The sequence below is a fragment of the Melospiza melodia genome, chromosome 3 (assembly GCF_035770615.1).
Source record: "Melospiza melodia melodia isolate bMelMel2 chromosome 3, bMelMel2.pri, whole genome shotgun sequence".
Taxonomy (NCBI): Eukaryota; Metazoa; Chordata; class Aves; order Passeriformes; family Passerellidae; genus Melospiza; species Melospiza melodia.
The window spans coordinates 119,513,448-119,538,260 of NC_086196.1; the positions used below are offsets into that span (position 1 = coordinate 119,513,448).

General features: G+C 37.3%; 1 protein-coding gene across 4 annotated transcripts in view; it reads right to left on the reverse strand.

The window, feature by feature from the left end:
* The window catches only part of MYO6 (myosin VI), a 103,327-nt gene that overhangs the window by 51,772 nt on the left and 26,742 nt on the right, over positions 1 to 24,813 (reverse strand). For all 4 annotated transcript variants that reach the window (XM_063152888.1, XM_063152886.1, XM_063152885.1 and 1 more), the window contains exons 2-9: positions 21,653 to 21,791; positions 15,514 to 15,583; positions 10,247 to 10,320; positions 8,104 to 8,233; positions 7,000 to 7,105; positions 5,104 to 5,159; positions 2,821 to 2,918; positions 945 to 1,109 (exon numbers count right to left, since the gene is read on the reverse strand). In XM_063152888.1, coding sequence (XP_063008958.1) covers positions 945 to 1,109; positions 2,821 to 2,918; positions 5,104 to 5,159; positions 7,000 to 7,105; positions 8,104 to 8,233; positions 10,247 to 10,320; positions 15,514 to 15,583; positions 21,653 to 21,769 — 816 coding nt within the window. In that variant the 5' untranslated portion in view covers positions 21,770 to 21,791. The remainder of the gene's footprint in view (positions 1 to 944; positions 1,110 to 2,820; positions 2,919 to 5,103; positions 5,160 to 6,999; positions 7,106 to 8,103; positions 8,234 to 10,246; positions 10,321 to 15,513; positions 15,584 to 21,652; positions 21,792 to 24,813) is intronic.

The window sequence follows — 24,813 nt, forward strand, 5'->3', positions numbered from 1 at the left end:
TAGAGAGCAGGATCACCTTGATACCACAGTACAAATGTACAATGCACACCATGTGGAAGTGCAGCTCTGTGCCCATTTCCTGGCTCATCCATAAGGAGAGACTGACTGCCTTGGCCAAACAGCAGCTGCCTGTTTGGTGGGCAGGGTGCCCCCACCTTCCCCACAGCGAGTGCACTGATTCAGGTCTCACCTTTTGCTTTGCACAAAACTGGCAGGACAGTTGTATATTTAAAGCTCTGCTGAATTTTGATGGAACTGAGTACAAAAGGGGAAGCAATCTATAAGCACAGTCCAAGTTTTATTTAGAACAAGTAGGAAGATCAACCAACAAAGAAAACAGTCAGCACAATAACTTAATTCTTTGTTTGCAGTGCTTCTCGTCTTGTTTAAGATCAAAGAAGTCTAAAGAGATGACAGTCATTTAACTTATGTCCTTGTAATTCCACATCTTTGTATTACAAAACCCTTCAAAACCCAAGAGATTTGGTCTGTTTATTTAAGGAATAAACAAAATTCCACTTCCATAATGTTCCAAGCCAAATATAAGGCAAGAAATGGTGAGAGATGGAAACAAATGACAGAACACAAGCAAAGAACTGACTGATAGGTACCAGGAGATTTGATTTGCACTGAAGAAATTCACACTTTACATCTCTAGAAGAGCCCATAACAGCATTACTAACAGTTGGGTATGCAACAGTACATTTTCTGGAAGAGCACAGATTCCTCAATTCTAAGACAGAGAAAAAGTACAGGAATTCTTCCAGTAAAGAAAAATGTCAGGTAGCTTTAGTCCAAGATCAAATAGATTTAACAAAAAGAAAATCCAGGTTTTTTAATTATAATGAGTCTGCCAAAGATAATAGAGATTTTAATATGTTCTATATGAAGGATCCACATATGACGATATGACAAACTTCACAAATGCTGACTCTGCTACTCACCCTGAAGTTGTCAGGAGAGCTTAAATATAGCTTTTCCCTAATGTCTTCTGGAGCACCAGCACAAAGCCTATAAAAGATATGATAATTCCTCTCTTCTTTGCCTTGCACACAGATCCTAGATTTCTCCAGAAGGTAGTGTGACACAAATCCACCAACCACCGAGTTCTAGGAAGAAGAAATATTTTTCTGATTATCTGAATATTTGTAGCATTATTTAAGATTCAGGTCTTCAATTTACTTTTACCTGATCATGACTTGCTCAATAGAAACTGCTCCAAAAAAGATTTAAAACTATCTCTACCTGATACATATTAAGCCTAGGAAAAAACCATTGTCTTTACCATTACTTCTCTCCCCAGCTCATGTATTGTATATACATACACTCTTCTTAAAAGAAAGGTCTTCTTCACCCCAAAAAGCAGAAATCCATAGCAGAACCTCGGGAGTTACTGCAAAGAGCATTGCTACAGCCATCCTTACACTTTCTGTATGAGAGTGCTATTACAGCCTTCTTTAGGTGCATTTTACTGAGATTCTTGTAAAATAAAAGGAGAGGTTAAAATTATAGAGTACATATTTGGACAACATCTTGGGCAAATTAATTATGACACAACATTTTATTTCCAACACTTGCACTTCTTTATGGAGAAGGAATTCTGACATATATTTTTGAAAGCTATTTCTTATCTGGCCTATGATAAAATTCCCTATGCCTTGAGAAATCTTAATGGCAAGGAAATTCCTGAACTTAATGGCCATTACAGGAACTAAGAAGGATTAGCTGACTGACAAATCTGATTGCAGTTATGCAGTCGTTCCCTTATTCAGGAGGTGTCAGTCTGTACTCATATCACTTTGAGAAACCAGACCTAAAAAGGTGACCACAAAGTGAGAAGTGATGCCTTGTAAAAAAGGGGCTCAAGTAAACAGGCTGATCTTGCAGTGGAAAGCTGAAGCAACCTTGAAGGAGTTTCTGAAGATACTCAGAGGGCTGTTTTCTTCAGCTGAAGTAATTCAACTGAAACACCATGTGAGTGTTGATGGGTAGTCCCTCTCCCCACAAAGAAATTTGGTTATTTACTAGGTAAACTATTAACAAAAGCTCTGAAGTTAAATTACAAACCAAGTGATGAAAACTTAGGAAAAGACCACAAGCTCAAGACCAAACAAATTGAGCTTTAAGTCTGCAGGAAAAGAAACAAATTTTTGCAGTTTGTTTGTCCTCAGTCAGAAAGATGAGGAAGCATGTATTTAATCTCTAGAGAACATCCACAGGAGTCGTCACCTTGGACATACTGACCAACCATACAGCCATCCTTAACTGTGGAATGTGTGTACACATATCCCACCCAAACAAAACTACACCTGAACAAAGAAAGAAATTTTTTATTAAGATACACAGTTGAATAGTATTTTTATCAAAAAACCAATTCCTTGACTTCTGTCATACACAGATTACTATGTAAGGTCTCAAAATTTCATACAAATACATAAAAAAGTTTGAAGTCAAAATACATTTATGTCTAATACATAACTTACACTTAGTTGAGCATTAAAGGAATGGATGGATACCTAACAGCAAGTGAGTTAGTCTTCATATGAGAAGACTCACATATGCAATGAAGGGACCCATTTTTAGTCTTTTGTTGGTAGAAGCAATTTTCCTACTGAGTTGCCACTGCTTTCCAGTAATGAGACAGTACAGTGTGGCTCTGTTTTTTCTTTCAAGGTGACACAATTCAAATCGAATCTGTAAAGTAGGACAGTGGCTATTTGCTGCAAGACTAGTAAGGCTTTTCAGCCTTCTGCCAGTCTAGCATTTCCATTATATGGCAAAAAAAACCATCACTGGTTATCTGTAACAAAATTCCAGTACCTTTTCATTGAAGTGAATTTCAACAAATTTCCCAAAACGACTGCTGTTGTTGTTTCGAACAGTCTTTGCATTTCCAAAAGCTTCTAATAGGGGATTTGCTGTTTAAAAAAATTAATTTTTGTAGTGTTAAAATTCAATCAGGAAACTACCAAAAAGAAACAGAGAACAAATACAATTAACCGGGGGACTTATTTGGAATAAGGTTTGAAAATCAAAGGAAAAATATTACCTATTAGGAATAATATATTTTGCAAATTATACTGGATATATTGTGGTGGAACATGAAATTAAGTACTTAAATGTCTTGTAACAGTGCAGTGTACTTGAATCAATACTGCCAGAAATTCAGAGACAAATACCAAAAGTTATTCAGTGATGTTTTTCTACAGGAAGTAGGTAAATAACTGATACATTAACTACATGAGACAGAACAGAATTTGATGCTTCCCAATTATTTATTATTCATGAAATCTAAACTACTCACTTATTCCACAGACGAAAATGTCACTTAAATGTCATGCATGCAATGTTTTAGATTGACTTGGAAATTAGTAAATATCATATTAGAAAAGTCTGTTGATTTCAAAAACCACTTAACACTGTCCTTTCAAATTAGGTCAATTAAGTGACTGGCTGATTTTATTTTTTACTGGCTGCTGCTTTTCAGCATGTTAAAGCCCATGCAGAAAGAATGGCAGCAAGCAATCTAATTCTCATATCTATATATATACACACTCATACAAATATCATGCACAGTTTAAACAGTTTGAAACTGCTTATTAATTATGAAATAGAAGACCTCTGAAAGACTGCTTTTTAGTAGCTTTGAGGATCAAAGAAAAATAGTTTACTAAACCACGTTAACAATAAACCACTAAAAATATCTGCAAGATATTTTAAGGCTTCTAGCTAAAAATAAGCATTGGAAACTAAGTGAGCAGAAACTCAGATTTAAAACTCCACTAACAACCATTTAAATATCTGCTCCTACATAAATTAAAGAATGAAGAAATAACATCAATGCTTGAATAAAATGTGGGTGATAATGCATCATGTAATAGGACATGAGAATTAACCTTTTTTTGTTTGGCTGTATTTTCATTTTTTTAACAATTAAAGTTCATAAAAATGCAAATCTGACTTCTTACAAGATCTTTGATGCTTATTCAGGCATTTTATGTAATATGAAATTTTAAAGAAAGGATTATGAACAAAACCAAATTGCACAAAGTCTTTCAGGTAGGCTGAAGGTTCCTCTAGTAATACATATGCCACAAGCATATTCATTAAAATCGTGCCTAAAAACCTTCAGAATTCATGCATCAGATGCTGTTCTAAATTAAAAAGCTCAAACTCTTTGAGGAATACCTACAAGTACCAATTAATTTGCATCAGGCATTATCCAACTCTTGCCCACTTTCTGAGTTCCTTTAGCACACAGTGGATTTCACTAAGGAACTGGTTTAAGCAGTTACAGCAACAAGAGATTAAAGCCTGAAGTACTTCTCTTGAATAAGTGGTTCAAATTTGAAAGCAGGAAAATCTAAAGCAAAAGTAAATTTTTTTTTAAGAAAGAGACACAGAGTCAAGAAATTTCCACATAAATTTATGCTATGCTATAGAGGACTAAAACTGATGTATGAGGAATTATTAGGTTGGCTGAAGGTTGTTTGTTCTTCAGGTATTTCTATTTTCTCAAAAAGCTATTTTCTGTTCAAGTAGGAAGTATATGCAACATTCAAGAGGCTCAATAAGAAGGATCAACACAGCCTCTCTTCACCTAGTTTGGAGTCTACTGTAGTAAAGATAGATACAGTCAAAGTGCTATTCTGACAAAAAATGTTATAACAGAAATATGATCCAGAATCATAATTTAAAGAACTTCCCTACTTTATTTGACTTTGAGAACTTGATAATGAGGACGAGGAATTATATTTTCCTGGTACTAACAGATAGTAATGAAAAAACAATCTTGTCCTTGAAGATTTTAAGCAGTTTAAAATTCCATTTTGGGTACCTCCTTGAGTACATTATATGTGTAAAGCTCAATTCAAACACACACATAAACGTTTTCTAATAAATGACAGCATGATACTATAATAAATAAAGTTAATTAAAAATAAAAAATGTTTCAAAACCTAGGATGAAGATCAACTGCCTATAAATTATGCTCTAGAAAGTCTGATAGCATTTCTATGCTACTTTTATTCGCTTGCTGTTGAGTCACATTTCTGAAAAAAAATCATGTTGGAACCTGTAGTTAAATGAAAGAAACTTCCATACCTTCTACAATTCTATCATCAATATCTTGGCCACTGCCATAGGATTCTGTCAAGTACCTGTAAAGTAAGATTAAAAAAATCAGTATCATTCATCTCATGTCAGGTTTCCTCACTTAAGCAGGGTTTAACATGGCTGTGCACAAATACTAACTAATTACTATATGAAAGGCATTCCGATTTCAAGTTTCAAATACCTGTGCACTTTGAAATAAACTTTAACTTTACTTTTCTTTTTTGCTAAAAGAAAAATATTCTTGCACACTTCCAATTTTTTTTAATACTCCAAGGCCTGCTAGAAATTTCTTTTTAACATGTATATGGAAATTACAGATTAATAGAAATATAATCAAACTATTACTGTATTATGTGTATTTATTAATAATCTTTTAAAATACATTAGGTTTCATGTCTATTTCCTGAATTTAAGACTGTTGCCATCCATAGTGTTTCTGTATTCATAACTATCAGTGTTAATAAAATTCCACATGGAGATGGTAAGGATAAGGAATTACAAGTATACAATTAAGGCAGGATTCAATTTAGCAATTGAAGAAAGAATTAGAAACTAGAACCACAATCTACTTGCTCCAAAGTCCCAGTCTTTTTAAATTTTTTTTCCCTGTTCACAGGGCATGCTTTCTGGAAATTCACAAGGGAATCTGGGACAAGTTAAAAACAGCTCTTGAAAATGGGGCTTTCCAAAAAAATTTAGAAGCACTAAAAGAGCTGTGCTAGCACCTTTTACTTTCTAAACCCACAAGGGTAAAATCTTCCAGCTTTTAAAACTCAGTTATGTTTTGTAGAGGGACTCTATGGTGGAGGGTGCTGGGGAGAAGCAGCAGCAATGATATTTGCCTGTTGGATAATGAGCTCTTCCTTTGCTGAGAAGTGGAAGAATAATCTTTAAGAGCATCTCTTGTGAGATATTCTTCCAGTGCCTGCTGTCTTTTTCTGTTACTCTTATCAGGAATAGAGTCAGGTGTCCCTTGTAAAAAATTGCCAGCACCTTGCAGTAATTCTTACAGCTATCTGCGAAAGGTTGCCCAGGGCCAGTGCAGAGCAGTATGAAGGACAGACAGGCAGTTGTGACAATTCTTCACGGGATGTGGAAAATAATACCTCTACTGTAGAGAAATACTAGAAAATACATTATTTTAGGGAAAAGGGAATTAAATATTTGTAGAGGGAAACAAGTCCAAGGCATGGCAAGGGAGCGTATTTACACTGCCCACACTGTGCTTCCCTGCATCATCAGGCCACCTATTGACATAGGTGTATTTAAAGGACCAGTTCTTTCTAGTTAGTGTTACAGAGTGATAAAAAGCCATGAAAAGATAATGCAGATATGGAAGCAAGGCTGATATATATCAGCAATATGGCTTTCCATATAATTTAATACACTTGATTTAGTATCGGCCGCACATGAACAACAATAAATAAATAAATACCACTATTCAGTCTTACTCAGTAAACTTGGGTAAAGTACTTTAAAGTTAAAAAGATAAACAAACTAAAAAGAAAACCTCAGGGGGAACACAGAAACACACATTTATGGCAAAACCAACAGTGTCTTGCAAAATACAATTAATGTCTAGTTACATTTTTTATCAACCACATTACCAGATGTGCAATACCAAAACGACTGTATCATAAGCCATAATAACTACATGATGTCAGTACAACTGAGTTAAAGTTTCTGTGAGTATGTAGCTATTTCTGCACATTATCATGACGGCTTTTAACTCAATTTGTTGTAATAAAGTGCACATAGAAGCTAATACATATCTTACTGAATTGTATCTTAAACCCACTGATGACCTTAGTTTGCTCTGCCTCTATGTCAACCAAATGCATAAACACAAGGGATTCACATACTAACTTTGGTTCACATACAAACCTCAAAACAAATTTAGTGTTTTCTGTCTTGCCAGCTCCTGATTCTCCAGAGACTATGATGGATTGACTCATCTTAAGCACTTTCATGTCACGGAATGCTTTATCAGCTTAAAAAGAAGAATATGGTTGACATGACAAAAATTAATACTCAGCAGTATTGCAAGGATAAAGTTAAGCTACAATGCAGAAAATTAAAATGTAACATTTTCAGGAATAGAAACTAAATGTTTACAATTAAATTAATTATAGCTTATTAAATTCTGTTTTCCTTTAATTTATACTATAGTTGTAATTCTTCCAACACTGACATGTCAGAACTCAAAGTCTTGGAAACAAAGGCTTACTCAACTTTTTCCAGAATAAAACAAAACAAAATCAAGAATCTAAAGCTAAATCTTTTTAATGAAATGTATTTGCAAAATAGTAGTCTGTGTTTATTTTATATATATTTTTAAAGGGAAACTTTCAGTTGTACTTTGCAACAAGTAACATCTAAGAAAACTTGGGAAAAAATCTCTCTTACTATGTAACAGGTACAAAAACTCCAGCTAATTATATTTTTTATTTCAAAATAAAATACAAACAATGAGAAGGCCTTTAACATGTCAGGCTTTGATTATAGTTTCCAATTTTTTTTTATTTTCAAAAGTGACTGAAATCAGATTTAAGCCATAAATAACATTTCAATGTATTTCTGTCTGTAACACAAGCATATAAAAGGAAACAGTGAATGCGCTCTGGCAACATAATTTAAGGCAAAGAAAATTACTACACTGAAAGACAATGCCAATCATTATTACACCTTTTTCACTTATAAAATTTGAATTTCGTTATTTCTTTTTTAGTTTTTTTTAATGGTAGCAAATTATATTTGAATTGCTTAGACTTAAAACACTGGAAGTGCAGAATAATCCTAATAGAGTTGTCACAGTTGCTCATTTACAAGTTCTTCAAAAAGATGAGAAGATTTGCAATTTTAGCCATTAGTGCTTTATTTTAGAATAGTTCAAAATAAGTTAATTACTGCTGCAGGTTGCAATTTACAGATAACTCTGAAGTATTCAATGTTTGTTTTTTAATAGACAAATACAGGCTCAATACATACCAATTGCAAAAACATGTGGTGGCAATGTTCCCAGCGATCTACCCTGGTACTTTTTAATAGTATCTGAAGAGTAAAACTTAGGTATATCAAAGTATGGATTCACTGCAATAAGAATGTTGGCTACATAGGTCTGTGAAGAAAATAATGAACAGCAAATTACTAGGCAGTATCCAAACAAGTGGTTAACAGCAATTGTCTATTACAGACTATAGCCTCCATATAACAACTGCATTTATGATCCTCTCCAGCTAATGCAAACACAAGATAGGATATATTTTTACAGTTCCTTTAATTATCTTCTCAGCATTTCTATGAAATTCTCCTGGGAAAATTCCCTAACCACCGAGCTGTGGAGTATGTCCTGAATCTGACCTTTCTCCCAATCTCCTTTTAAATTATTTCCTATTGTCTGCATTACTGGATCAAGGACAGGACGCCAAATCCTCCTGCTCAAAAGCGAATGAACTAAGCTCATGGATAGCATAACACACTGTCCTCCAGTGAGGAGGATAGCTTTTCAATATCTAATGGAAGCAACTCAGCAGGAAGGACTGACAGGATCCTGCCTGGGAATGCATTCAAGCCAGGCAATAAAAGCATTCAGCCAAAAGAATATTAGCTATAGCTGCTTCCACAGAGAGAAATACAGAATGCAAATGTTCTCTTACAGAGAAGGAATTTGAGAAGAATCTCAGACAAAGGCTGCTTTTTACCTTTCCATAGGACAAGGAAGACTGAAGAGAGGGGGTTTTTTAATGTTTCTGAAAGAAACTCTTAAAGCTCAGTTATAATTGCCAGGTTACATACAGGAAAGAAGAGGGGTCAAAATCAAATTAAAAATCAGATTTGCAGGAAAAGATCTGAAGAAAATGAGGTAAACCTTCAGGTGAATAACTTATTTGCTTTGTTGTTACTGAAAATGTCCCTAGAAGACTAAAATTTGGAAAATATTGTGTGATACATTAATAGAAGACGGAATCACGCAATATATGATGATTCTTAAGTAGTTCTCTTTTCAGCACTTGCTTCACCAAAGGAAAACTTGCCTTCAAGAGTTGCAAATACTAATATTAACTTTCCTTTAATAACAAGATAAATATTGTTAACCAGGATTTTTAAAAAGGCATAAAACTGTTCACAAGGGAAATGCAGTTAAATTATAAACTGAAAAAAAAAGTGGTTGTTTTTTCCTTCAGAAAATACATGTGTTCTGGATAACTTATTAGTAGTACTTGTTTACACTGAAGAAAGGCTTTATGAACTACTATCCTACTTTATGAAAATACTATCCTATCCTATGATCAGTCCATATTCAGAATTTTGCTTCTTTGGGGGGTTTTATTGTTTGGTTTGGTTTCTTTAAGGATTATTTTTCCAGAGCAGCATTCAAATGGCCATTTTTATTTATTTATATTTTAAAGCTGGCGCTTGATCTTGAGCCATAAAAAATTTAAAGCTATGTAAATCAACTGCAACAGAAGAAAACAATTATACTTTCTTTTTACATTTATATAAAAAGGTTTAGCTAAATTAATTTTATAATATGTGCTAAAAGAAAGGTTGATTATTTTAACACAGACACTTTAAAATATGTAGAACTGTTTTGTATTATCCCTAGCCAGCTTTCTATTAGGGGAAAAAATAAGAAAGAAAGAAAACTCTTATCTTCTGTTTCACAGCTGTCAGTATCTGGGCAGATGGCAAGGACAAAATGTAATTTAGTCAGAATTCATTAAGTACAATTAGGCAATTTGATAGCAATATAAAAGATTAAGATGGACATCTGAGCTAGGAGGTGTCAAAGACGGCACCTGTTTGCTTCGTTCAAAAATAATGAAGAAAGAAAACCATCTTTGTTAACAGTGAAATAAGTTACCTGTAGGAACATTTGTGATACAAAGCTGTGCTATGGTTGCACACAGTCATGTAGAGAAAAACCTACTGCTCTGCCTGCTAAAAATCAGATGGGATTCTGATCTAAAAGTATAATATAAGGAAAAAAAAGCAAAAAAAAGGCCTACAACCTCGACCTTTCCACATTAGCAGTTCTGTTATAGGAAAAAAAAAACAGAAGTGGAAACACATGGTGAATTTTTGAAAGGACATATCTATTAGATTGGTTGTCATGACACAGAATACTTACGTAAATTCTGTCCTTACTGTACCGAACTTTGATATTGTGAAGGAGAGTGGCTTCATTTAAATACATCAGGGAACCTGCAAGTAAAAAACAATCACATACCATTAAGAGCTCAGGACTACCTTTAAGTACAGGAAAAAAACCTAAATCTTCAATTAAGGAGAATTTTCTTCCCCTCTCTTTGTTTACAGTTTAACCCTATCATTTCTTCACACTGTCTTGAGAACAGGAGTACTGACTCTATATACATTTTAAAAACCACAAACCTGCTCTTAACTGTACAACTGGATTTACAGAAAGCTGCTGAACAAATAATTGGACTGCAGAAGCCTCAAATACAGGCTCTGCTCAGTGTAAGCTGCTTTAAACAGCCTGTCTGTCAAACACGGAGCATCTGCCTTCACACCAGCCTCTAAGCACAGAAACTGCTGCCTACCAAAATCCCCACCAATGACTATTTCCTTCCTTCCTTCCTTCCTTCCTTCCTTCCTTCCTTCCTTCCTTCCTTCCTTCCTTCCTTCCTTCCTTCCTTCCTTCCGACACTTCCTTCCGACACTTCCTTCCGACACTTCCTTCCGACACTTCCTTCCGACACTTCCTTCCGACACTTCCTTCCGACACTTCCTTCCGACACTTCCTTCCGACACTTCCTTCCGACACTTCCTTCCGACACTTCCTTCCTTCCTTCCGACACTTCCTTCCGACACTTCCTTCCGACACTTCCTTCCGACACTTCCTTCCGACACTTCCTTCCGACACTTCCTTCCGACACTTCCTTCCTTCCTTCCGACACTTCCTTCCGACACTTCCTTCCGACACTTCCTTCCGACACTTCCTTCCTTCCGACACTTCCTTCCTTCCGACACTTCCTTCCTTCTGACACTTCCTTCCTTCCGACACTTCCTTCCTTCCGACACTTCCTTCCGACACTTCCTTCCGACACTTCCTTCCGACACTTCCTTCCGACACTTCCTTCCTTCCGACACTTCCTTCCTTCCGACACTTCCTTCCTTCCGACACTTCCTTCCTGTTTCCCTCTCCAATCTCAGCCACAGTGTCCCCAGGGTAATGCCACCCAACTGACATTTGGAGTAACAGCTGGCTTCTGGTGATTTTTGAATTGATGAATATAAACATCTAATCTGGATCTGGAGGCAGCAACAGCAGCATCACAATACCAGGCACTAACCCTTCCCTGCTTCCATTCTGAATTTTGTGAGTACTAGGCCTCCTCAGAGAAACTGTCAGGGGTAAAAAAATGCTAACACATCAAAACTTAGCTGTATCTTTCTCCTTTGTTCTTTAACATAAAACACCTGACCCTGAGATTAGCTCTTTCGGTTAGAGCACAGTGCTACTAAGACTAGTGTTGTGGGTTTGATCCCTCTATGGGCCAATATTAATTTAAAAGCTAGACTGAATGAGTATTGTGGGTCCTTTCCAGATCAGAACATTCTGTGATTCTGTAACTGCTGAACTGTTACAGGATGGTCGAACCCACAGAAAGCTTCAGACTTTACAGGATCACATTCTGGCAAAGCTGGTCCTTGTTTTCAGCTACAAAGTCCTGGAAAGTGTCAGCAGCCTTAATTACAGAGGTAGTTTTCAGTTCCCACTATAACACTGTTAAAAATATTTTCCCTAAAACAAATGAGGGCACTACTCATTACACAGCCTCCATTTTTAAATATGCTCAATACTTTTTATCTCACTGCTTCAAGTCAAACGTACAACACTATTTTGTGTAGTGACAACTGACAGACTGCCACACTGATAAACCTTACAGTAATACAGTACAAAAACTTCTATCCATCCAACTACTGTGGATGGAATAAGCACTGTACCAATAATGTTTTTTCTTTTTAAGGGAAGACTGGACATGGCACTTAATGCCACATTCGAGTTGACATGGTGGTGTTAGCTCAGAGGTTGGACTCAGTGATCTCAGAGGTCTTTTCCAGCCTAATTGGTTCTGTGATTCTGTAATAGTAACCACTAGCTTGCACCTCACGCAAGTGTCACATACACACCTCTTATCTATAATGACCAACAAGGTTGTTTTATGTTGAACTGACATCCTTTCTCAAGGGCTGCAGCAGCAAAGTATTCTAACTTATTTACATAAATGTGCAAAAAGGGCTGCCAGTTTGCATGACCTAAAGTCAACCTACCCAGCCACCTATCCCCCCAAGGATACTTGACGTTCAGTAAGCAGCTCTTAACATCTCTTTCAACACTCCTCCTGCTGAACTGGCAAAGGAAAATGGGAGCTTCTCAAACACACCTGTGTTTCTGTTTTGCATTTTACCTTTCCTCCTGCAGAGGGCTGAGGAGTGGAGGTGGCTCTGTCCCCTCCTTATCTGCACTAGACTGGCCTGAAGCAAAGTCAGGTTCACCAGCAAGTTGCAGCCTCCCTTTGGCTTGCATAGCTCTGCTGAATAACAGCCCTTCCCTTCATTACACGACTAAATACAGTTTTGTTTCAAATAATTTACACTTCTGGAATAATTTACACTTCTCAAAGGACCTTGTAGCTTCTGGTTTGTTCAGAAGAAACCTCCTTCCTCCACAAAACCCCTTGCACTGATATTCCTGCCCTGACAGAAGCACACAAGGCACGCTTTAGCTTTACCCTAGATAAACTCTCCCTTTGGATCATAACAGCCTTGAAATCGTGGCCGTGCACAACTCCTTCATGAAACAGCAGGCTGGCCCCCATCCCCACAGCTCCTCCTCTGCCAGCACAGCAGACACACATTCCCCCACAAGCCCACGATCACCGGGAGCTGCAGCAGCCGAGCACAGACACCCGGTGCTGCACAGCCACACTCGTCCTCCCCTCCCCGCTCAGTCTCAGCTCACACGCCTGAGAAAATGGCACTGGGACCACAAATTGCAGGTCTGCCTTCACCTCTTTTATTGAGGTCATCCCAAGAGAAAGAGACATTAAAAGGAAATGGGCCAGAAACAGAAACTCCTGCTTGCTCTAATGAAAGTTGAAGTCTCCTTCTGCCCCTCTATGTGCCTGGGAGGGGACAGTGTGGTAAAAAATTAGCAAACTTGAAGTCATTTGGATCCTCAGTATTGAGATGAGAAATTATTACATAGTAATTGTCTATCAACATCCTTGACCATATCTTTGTAGGAACCTCTCTGAGTTTGCAGTATTTTAAAGGAAGCAGTTAATCATCAACTTTTTATTAGGTTGCTTATCTCAAAAGCAAAAGACTCCAGATTTCATTGTGTCCCCAGTGCCCTCATTGCAATTAAAGCAGCTGTACCTGCAGACTCCATGTGCAATAGGAGCATGCTCCCCAAGGGAATGCCACCACCTCAAGACATGCAAACTAAGGCTTATGTCAGCAAATTCAAAATGCATCTTCTTTAGAATAAATCCTTTGAAAGGGGCATCCATATCCAAAGGCAAAGGAAGTCACCGGAGAGAGAGAGAATTCTGAATATTCATATGGCTCGTGTCTAAATATAACCAGTGTATACATGTGCATTTAGTTCTCCATATATTTACTTACACACACACATAGTTCACATAAGTGAAGTGAAGCACTAAAAACTAGGGAATGTCAATGCCAAATTTACTCACAGTGGCTCTCCTGCCCATACCACAAAGTAGGATTTCTATTGAAAATTATTTTATGAAGAAATGGCAAGATGCAGATCTGCATCTGTAGAACTGGGGTTTTTTTAACAGTCTTATCCAATACCCTGTCCTTTTACTCACCTTTCAGGATTTTTTAGAACAGTTTTATAAGCACTCAGTATAGTTGTTTTTCCTAGAAATCAATGATGGTGAACGCAAATACTCTCTGACAGAGAAGGAAATTGAATTTGGGATTCACACATCCTGCAAATGAACTGCAACTTCTGAGCAGCAAGTTAGAGTATACTGGAAAGTTAAAATAATGTTTGATACAGAAGGGATTATTGAACAAAGGATTTTTAAGTTTTATCTTCTCACAAAGCCAAAGAAGATAATTTCTTTGACTAACTTAGTTGAATAGTATTCTGTTGGAATCTTAAATTATTTCCATAATCTCGTTTCAATTCCCTGACCAGGACATAGAGCGTCAGGACATCTCAGTAAAATCATTGGGACAGATGCACAGATTAACTGCATTTCCCTAACAATCACCGTGTACAGAGAATATAGATAACAGCTTTGAAAAGTTTGAACCCACATCCTTGTTGCAAAAATATAAGCAGCTGGAAGCAAAGCTATGTGCTTGATTCTAACCACACTGCACCATCTAAGTCAGAGCATAAGACTCAGATCTCGTTTTTTTGTTTCTCATGGAGGAGCTGTAACAGCTGCAATTCCTGTCATGGGATGCAAATACCAAACCCTATTAAAGGACAGGAACTGAAGTTACATCACCTAGACCAGACCCCTAGCCTTTATTTTAAACTAAGAACAATAGAAGGTATTTTTGCCCACTATTTACAAAGTCTTCAGTATTTTCACCAAGCATTAAACACTATAGGAAATGTTGAAAAGACTTGCCTTCATCCGTATTCAAGACAGGAGAGGCTCTGTGATTGCTCAGAGAGTGCAGCAACAGCAAAATATTTAACAGTTGTCTAAAAGCTGATCACAGCACTCATTCAGCTTTCCCAGTATTCTCTCCCCTCTCCCCAGATTTGACAACTGTTTCCATCCACCTAACTACAAAATACTCAATAAAACAAAAGTCCTGCAGATCAACAGTGACATTTATTACACAAGCTCACCTCAAAACTCCTTCTCCACCAGCATTCCTATATTCAATTCAAGGCTATCCTTTTTAGTGGTCCTGATAGGTCTAGATTCCCATCCCCAGTTTTGGGAAGGTAATCTTAAAACTTATATTCCATTACCTCTACTTCCACATGAATGCTATCTGAGAAATTCCTTAAATGCAGGAAAATGCTGTACAAATACAGGTGCTGATAAAGACACTGAGTCTTTTGTCACATATAAAAAGTATAGTTACACCCATAATGCTGAACAGAATATTTCTGAAGTTAAGCAACAGTTCTATATGGGAATTAGGTAACTGTCCATTCCTCTAAAGTGTTCATATGAAAACTAAAAACCAGAATAAATTATATTTTAAATGGGCTTCCTTTGAGAAGTTTAAAGGACTAGCAAAGGTCATACATAAATTCAAACAAAGACAACCAGGAAGAAAGAGGAAGCTTGTAAGGAAACAATATTCATTTCATTGTATATATGTTTTTCAAATGCAAAATTTATTTTTAAATTCATAACTTACAATTATCTTCCACATCCTTTTTGCTGTCCTCCTCTGCAGGAAACACTTGGTTGATAGCAGCCTGGAAAGTCTGTTAGATAAGAAACATAAACATTGTCAGAATTCCATAAAATAGAAATATAGTTCAAAGACATCTCATGCAATCATACAAGTGAGTGCACTGTAATTATGCATGATTTCAAATGAAGTCACCAGATTTATACTTCAGAATTGGAAATTTTACTGAATTACTAGATGCAGACAAAAAGTGCTGCATTTATATTACTACACTACATTATAAAAATGAATTCACTGTAATATATATTTTAGTGCCATAATATTTGATTCTCAGGTGGAAAATTGCATGTCATACTGTGCAATACAAAAGATAAGACTAAAAAAGTGATGCAGATGTAACAGCATTATAAATTACACACAATTTCCTCAGTTTTGCAAGGAAGAAAGAATAAAATGCAAATCATTCGTTCAGTCAAAGGACTGTGATGTTGTTATGATAGTCTGTTTTAAAATATTCCTACTTAAAATATTAATGTTCAATACATAACGTCCTCTGTATCACCAAATACTGTAGCTTTGGTTATTGGTTTTTTGGTTTTTTTTCTTCAATAAATCAATAAAACAAGACCTTCCTTCAACCCTTGTATTCCAGTTATACAAAACAACCATTTATCAAGTGTTCACATCAAACTGGAAAAATTTATAACAAAAGCATCTTTGTTTCTTTTTTCATCTCCAGAAATCATAATTTATATTGCTGTAAAAAGGAAGGAAAAACATCCAAGCAAGCATGCATTACAGCATCTGCACAAAAATACCTATTGTACAAAGGAGATTTTTAAATCTATTTTTTTTTTGTTTACTGTAGTAACAGCTCGTTTGAGCCAGTGATGAATGAACAAAACCCCTGTTGTACCAATTAAACATGACAGCCACCATGCCACTGCAGGCACAGGCTCCTTTTCCCCATGGAAATGGAGACAAGAAGTCTAGTCTAATATTTGAAAAGGCAACCAACTGGATCTAAAGAATGAACTTAATAAACAAACATGTTTGCTTGTTTAACATTGTACTCAGTGAGGTAGTCCCATGAGAAACATCTCACGGGGAAATTTAGGAGAAAGACAGCAACTTGTTTCATATTTTCTTGGGCACAACAGTCTGAGAGGTCCTGGGGCTTACACCATCATTAACAGCCACAAATTGCAACTCTCTTTGAAGTGGGAATAGTTAAAAATGTCTCAGAGCAGAACTAATTGCTGCCAGACAGAAAGCATGAAATCTACAGTATCCCTTCCCTACCAAGTTATCATAAAGTATGCAATTTGTAGCCATAATGAAATATATTTTGTCATCCCCTTGTCAGGATCTAATGCAAAAAAGTATGTACAAGATGTTTTCCTAAGAGAAACAAGGCTGCTCGATAACGATGGAACATCTGAACATCCATCACACCAACTTCCTCCAAAATATTCTTTATCAGAGTTTGTGAGGGCCATGGAAGCCTTCAGTGTCTTTACCTACCTCAGAAAGATGCCTGCTGCTATTCAGAGTTTTAGCAGGGCAGAGATTCACCACACCCTTTCCTCCCTCTCACAGTATTACCGTAGCTACGTATCATCATCATCATTTTCTCTACAAGTTTGTCAACACTGAAGGTAAATCCTGTTTGGTAAAGATGTATTGGAATACAACACTTCCCTACATGATCAGTTCCCTCTGCATGAAACAGTGGGAAAGTTTAAAAATAATATGATGAGCTTCACAAAAATGTAACTTCACTTCTTGTTCTTGTCTGCTGATGTGTAAACCCATTAATCAATAACAAAGACAGGAGAGAATAAACACGATTCCCAGCTATTCTGTGAGACTCTTCCTAACCTTCTGATACTTTAACATTTCTGAAGCTAAAGTCAGTCATGCTAGAACTAACCCAGAAGAGGAATGGCTTTTTCAATGTCCTCACCACTAAGCCTTCTGAGTCAAGATAAATTTAAAGGAAAAAAAACAAACAAACCCCTCCCCCCCCCCCCCAAAAAAAAAAAAAAAACAATTCAGAGAAGTCATGCTGTCTTATCTCCTATCTGAAAGTTAATGCTTTTCCGCTGGGCTTTTTTAGATAAGAACATAGGTACAGTTTCAGCATGTAAAAAATAAAATTTCAATGCCGTACATCACATTTGGAATACTTTATGTAAGGTAAGGTACTTGTCACGTAGATAAGTATGATAGCTAGACATGCACAGCTCCAAGTATTAAAATCTAGTATTTTAAAAAGAAAATAAGCTAATAATCTAATCTATCAATAAGAAAATATTCAAAGAAATTCTTTACTATATTTTACTATTTTTAATTTTTTTAAACAATTATTTTAAGGAAAAAGCCCTTCAGATACTTGAGGGGCTTAATGAGTTTTGCATTAATCATAACTTCGGACAAGTTTGTTCTAAGGGAGTGGAGAGTGTATTAATCTTATGAGACAATAAAATGGTCTTAGGAAGCAAAACAAGGTTTAGGGCATTCTGAAAGGGTTTTTTTTTGTCGTCTTTGTAATGAAGCAACCCTTGAAATCCAATGGCAATCTTAACTATTCTCCCAGAAACTAGATGAGTGAAAAAAGATATCTTTCCATTCAAGCAGGATCTTCTTTCTACCATGTAATCCAATACGTGTAACCATGCCTTCCTTTATACCTTCCAGATACAGACAGGAGACATCCCTACTCTCAGCTGTATTTCCAAAATCAACCTACAGCAGAACAAACCATGTGTAAGACAGACAAGAGCATGTCTCACTTGTGCAAGCAAGTTGTGCTCGCTGTTAAAAAAAAAAAAAAAAAAGAACAAACAAAACCACCTTAGCTTGAAGCACTGAACTTTGAACATTCTGATCCTTACTTTCAAAGTACATGTATTCTTTTATACTTAGCTGGGAAAAATACCTTTCTGGTTATTCACAGCATACCAGAGCAGGTGGCCCATAAAGCCTTGCATGACCCTTTAGAAATGGCACGGAGACATAAGGTGTCTCTCAGTCGATGGCAGGAGGGGTGTCAGCGAGTGCCTGCAGCACCTCACACCCTCCCAGTGACTACCAGAAACTCATGACTGCTGATGTTCTAAGAAGTGCCTGCCCCCTACTCCTCTGGGCCCCATGGTGCCCAGAATGGTATCTCAAGGTGCAAGCCCTTCCACTGCATCTCTTCCTAATCACTTTATTTACATTTGCTACCTCCAAGAAAAGAGTAAATCCCCTGTTTAGCAATTTCACTGTCATCTGCCTTCTCCTTGATTTAGCCTCAAAGAAAAAGAAGATATATGCAACAGGATCCAAGATTACGAATCCCAGTACATTCAGAAAATAACACTTTAAGGAGAAATGAAAGCACAATACTAGTTGAATTTAACAGTTGATTCCCTCTCTACCTGCCTGCTTCCTTGTACCACCAGCAGGTGACTGCTGGTGGGCCATGGGCCAGGACTGCCAGCTCTGGTACAACCAATCCAGTTTGGAGCCTGTTCTCAGGGCAGGACTCCAGCTCTAGGTGCGACCATGCTCATTACCAAAGCCTCTCCAGTTTCTCCAGCTGTTTTTTCCTGGTATTTATTTTCCAGTCCTGGCATTTATAAACCTTACAAGCCAATGATCTACTTTTGGGAAAAGGTTCCCATCATGTAACACACATCCTCTGTTCCAGTAAAACACTCCTGTGGCTCACCGTACTCTACATGCAGGGCAGGCTGAGTGACTCAGATCCCCAGCTCCCTTAGACACACAGTTCTGCACAGAGCTGGAAACACTTGGGCATGGGCTGTGGTGCCCAAAACTGCTCCTGCTGGGGTTTAAGTGAATTGGTGTGTTGGACCTTCGCAGAGCCTGGACTGGGTAACTTGGTTTAATAATGAAATGTGAAGCAACCTGCCACCACAATGGCCTCAGCTCCTCTGCCCCCCTTCTACTGCTTTCTGCCATCCTGAAAACTTTCCACTTCTTCCAGTTGGATCTGTTCTCTGACCTCGTTTGGGGTGTCACGCACAGCTCGGAGCTGGGAGGTGCCACTCTGCAGTGCCAGAGCTGGCCACGGATGGGCAAGGGAGGGAGGGGTTTAAGACACGGTGAAACTGCTGCCTTGCAGCATCTACTGCAGCTATTGACAACAGTGTCATAAAAGGCAATAATCAAACACATGCATACACATTTCCTTTTCAGACTGTGACCTCTGGCAAGCTACCAGTGCCTACAGAGAATACATATGACATGGTAATGACCCAGATTAAAAAATAATAATAAGTTACACTGCCGGGATATGTTTACAAGATCAGGTTACTCCTCTCCTCCCTGTAATTATCATGGGCAACTCCAGAGCTGCTGGATCATGCATTCTTACTGAAGAGCACTTCTGAACTACCATTTTAAGAAAACAAAGTGATAATGAGTATTAATGCTGACTACTTCAAATGAATGGTCTAAGTGCACAAGGACAGAGTCGTCTTAATAAGCCAAAAACAAATGAGAAATAGTTCTTGAAAAAGAAACCAATGACACCTTGAAAAGACTGAGAAGGTAACCAAGAAAACCTTTCAGTCCACCTTTATTAATATATGGTTAATCAATTAAGTTTGATAGTTTAAAATACTGGACCATAATCTCTATTTAGACTGTGAAGTGTTTGTTCCCTTAGCTGAATGAACATTAGGCTCTTAATTGATCTGCTTAATTCAAAACAGCCAACAGCAGAATAACAAACTCCCTAGACAAACGAGATTTTTTTTGTTGTTGAGAAAACCATGAAACAAACTATTTGTATTTTAGGATCATTTTTTGGTTTTTGTTGATTTTTTTTTTTTATATTATTTATAGTCCCTGAAAGGAGCATATGTTAGAAATAAATAGTGACTCAGAAATATCATTATTATTGCTTCTGTCTCAGAGTAAAGTCTTTTGCTCCTTATGGCATCAGGACCATTGGGGAATATAAACAGAAACAGCAGTGGGGGTGAAATTTATTTAAGTCATTTTCATATTAGCCATAGATCTGGAATATTTAATATCCTTGTCTGAATAATCTTGCTCCTCCTCAAACTGACAAATGAATACTACTGCTACTACTAAACCTATACACTTTATCTCTCTCACTCAAAAATCAGTTGTTATACTTACTTTGTATTTCTAAGGAAGGCAAAATCAACTTCCTGTCCAAGATGCACAAAAAAGAAAGCCTATAAACATTCCCCCAAAAGGAAGGACTGCTGCATAACCTTTTGACCTGTGACAAGGCATTCTCTCCTACTGCTAACATAAAAAAAAGACAACAAAACACATTGTTGTCTTTTTTACATCCTTGAACACAAGAAAAACCAAAACTATTAGAAAGGGCACAAAAAATATATTGAAAAAGACTGAAACCACAACTTTTAAGGCAATGCTAATCTTATTCTAGCTAGTACAACCCAGGAATCTGACCATTTGAATTAGGATAATTGATAGCTTGAAGGTGCTTCCTGCAAAAACTGACATTTAGTTACGACATAATGAGTCCGAAAGATGTCATGATAAATCAAGCCATTGGAACACACTAATTAGGATGAAGTAGGTCTTCATTTTAAAAGTTACATTTATTTGACTTTAATTTGATGTAGCAATTCCACAGCACCTTTTTTTTATCATATTACTTCTCAAGGCACTTGAGATAAGAGGATTCATCTCTCAGTCTTCATCAGTCTAATGGTGTCTAATCTTAGCCAGGGCCCAGCACATCCCTGTAGGACCCTTCCCATGCATGTAAGGAAAAAGAGAGAAGCTAATCTTAACAGCAGGCTCTTCATCAGTGTCTAATTGAGAAAAATAAAGCATACAGTACTGAATCAAATGGCTACAGAGATTCAAGCCTCCTCTCTTTCATGAGCACATACTCAATGCATGTGCAGATAACTGACAAATACATGCTTCTTGTCAGTGTGAGGGGTCCATTGCAATACAAGCTCAAGCTGAACAAAGATCCTTAGCCAAACTTAGAACAGAAAGCTGGTTTTTCACTCCTTCAGGCTGTGTGCAGCTGAAGATAGGGGCAAAGACGTGGCCTACAGGTAAGGTGGTTTCTTTGTGTATTTTTTCTCTGTTCCTTTGTTTGTGACACACTTACCTTGCCTTTCTGATTCAAAGGTTCAATAGTTAAATTGTCAGGACCAATGTCCACAATCATCCCCATCTGAAACCCATCAGTTGGGTGTGGAGCCCAAACGGGCTTCCCGTCTTCCATTGTGGGATCTATCCAGTATTTCCTGTAAGAAAAAATAAAATTAAAATTAATCAAAACACTTTGTATGCAAATTGAATAAACCAACAGGATTTATGACACAGACTTTAGTTTATTATGTTTACATCTATTATTCAGTATGAAAGGAGACAGCCCCTGCAGACTGGAGCCAGCTCGCAATGCTTCGCCTACAGAGGACACCCCTTGGACTTCAGCATGGACAAGACTGAAGACCACAATCATTTTTCATAGGATCCACACTCTGCTCCCTGAAGCTCTTTATCCAGCTTCCCTAACTTGTGAATCAAGAAGGGAGTCTATCTCATGATCAAAGTAGAAGTGCAAGATAGATTCAAAGCCAAGACTATACTAGGAGTGTGTGTATATACACATATATGAATACATATGTAAAGACACACACACACACACACACATATATATATATTGGGACATATGACTAATGGCTAGTTGTCTGTATTTGAGCTGGTGTGCAAATATTTGTATTTTTGCAACAGCAGACGTTGAGGCATGTGAGCAGAAATCCAGTCTCTTGGCATTTGAGACAAATTAATGTGTTCACTATTTTTGTGTGGCTGAACATATGGCTTTCAAATAACCCACAAATATATTTGGTCTCAATTGATTTATCATCCTGTAAGTCTTTTAAGGGCTGACCCTCGTGATACTATAACATTACAGGTCTTCCTCTTAAGGAATCTTATTTTCTATTAAAAATTATACGAAAATTGTTTTAAAAATAATTTTTATCTGCAAGTGAAAAAGATGCAAAGGCTTACATATTCAAACCTTATGCTCCTCAAGTTATACAGCTAAATAAGCTCTCAATTAAAAGGGAGTACTTGATTGCACGCAATACTCACTGAGCTAACCAGGAAAATTGCCAAGGTTGGCACACTCTGAATAGCTAATGGTGCCATTTTAAATATGCTGAATTGGTCCCTTTTTTAGTGTTTGGTTGTTTTGGGGGGGGTTTTGTCGGCTTGGTTTTGGTTTCTTTTAAACCTACTTTATAGTCCTTACCCTAAAAAGAACAGAGTCCACTCAGCTTAAAAGGCTCACTTCTCCTTGCTGTTCCTTACTCCTCTCTAAAACTCATTCACCTACTAAACGGACATGTTTTAGTGATTCCAAAATTTGTAAAAAGTAATCTCATACCACCAAGGTGCAACTTGCCTCTCTTAGCATGAAAGAAATGAGCCTGCCAAGCAGCAAAGAAAACACTGGCAACGAACTCCAGAAGTCTAGGGAAAGCCTGGGAGTGTCCCACATTTTTCTTTTCCCCTATCTGAAGGAAAAAGAAGATCGAAAATTTCTCACGAACAATGAAGGCTACCGATCCCTTTGCCATGAGCAGCAGCAAGGAAAAGAGTGATTGGCCAGCCAGAAAGCTGTACAACTACAAGCAGAAAAGGACATTGCCCCTCAGAAGATATGTCACCACATGCTGCACATAATCTGCTTTTTACTGCCTCCAAGGACAGGTCAGAAAAGTTGGAAGGGAAGAAAAAGGCTGGCTGTGATCTCTTTGAGAATGCTGCTGGTCTTAGTTAACAGCAAGCTGTCTTAGTCCTTGGCAACTTTATTGTGAAATAGTGATGAAAACTTGTGATTTACTATTCTCCCATGTACAAAACATAGTAAGTTCTTTTAACTACACACAGAAAGTTATGTTCTAAAACCTCCAGTATCACACTTTCTCCTGTATACTTCCACCCTTTTGCCACAGCCCATGAACTTTACAAAATAGCATCTTCATCATGTGTTGCCATCACTATACGATAAATCCTGTAAACAACATCTGTCTTCACTCACAACTGGCTGCTGGCCATTTTTTCTTTATTTTACGATACTGAAAAAGGAATTTCTTTCCAGCCAGACCTGACCTCTAGATTCAACTGCCATTGTGGGCATAGTTTCTAAACAGCCGAGTTTATTTCTGGATATAACCAAGCCTTCATTTCTTCACAAACCTATCATTTGCTTTTAAAATGCTAGTTCAAAATAGTAGTTAAACGATATGTCACACAACCACTAAAAACAAGGCTGTCTTTTACACCCCAAGTACCATGGTCAGGGCTTTGGACATAACCATGCTGCATGAGAAACAAACCCTAAAATTACTGCCAAAACTTCAGCAGAAGTAGGAATCCAACCTCTCCAGTTCACATCCAGATGCTTCTGCTTTGTTCACTGACAGGGCTTTTTGCATTCTTACATATTCTTAAAGGCAACTACATACTTCATCAATAAATTATGACAGAAGAGTGTCACAAGCTGAAGAAATCCTCTTGAAGGACCGAGCAGTGGTTGAATTGAGCCACCACCAGGAAATGCAAATTTAAGAAAAGTACCTGAGGCTTTGCAAGCATCTAAGATGCCATTGGATGAAAGGAATCTAAATACAAGTGAGTCAGTTATTAATGGGACAATTAATTTTAATAAATACAGTCTTCTGGCTGAGAAGTGACATAAAACCAGTTGTAACATTTTGGGTTTAGCACCACTTCATCTCTGTCAGCTGGGACTCTGGCAGGGAGCACACTGAAATTGGATATCAAAACTTACCAGGTATTACCTGCTCTATTATTTACACCCTCATCTGATGTATTGTGCCATTGCCTTGAGACAGGTGCAGGAAGCCTAGTCCTGAACAAGCTCTTGAACAGCCAGTTTACAGACCAGCATTTTATATGAACAGGAACTACCAGTGGGAACAACTTTTGTCCCGATCTGCATCCATCTAAATCCAATCTACATGCAGTTCATCACCCTGCTAAAACAGCACACCATTTCTGAAAACAATGAAAGCAAAGAGATTCATGCCCAGGCTAAAAGCTCTAAGGCAACAAATTTGATAGCAACACCATGAAACACAAGGAGTAACCTGGACAATGCTTCCAAAAAAGGAGACAAAATAAGTTTATTATCCACATTTGTATTTGTATATATGCACTTAACCTACATTAATTGATTTTAAGTTACTGGATCATTTTGGTCTCCACAATTAAGACATCTCCAAAACGAAG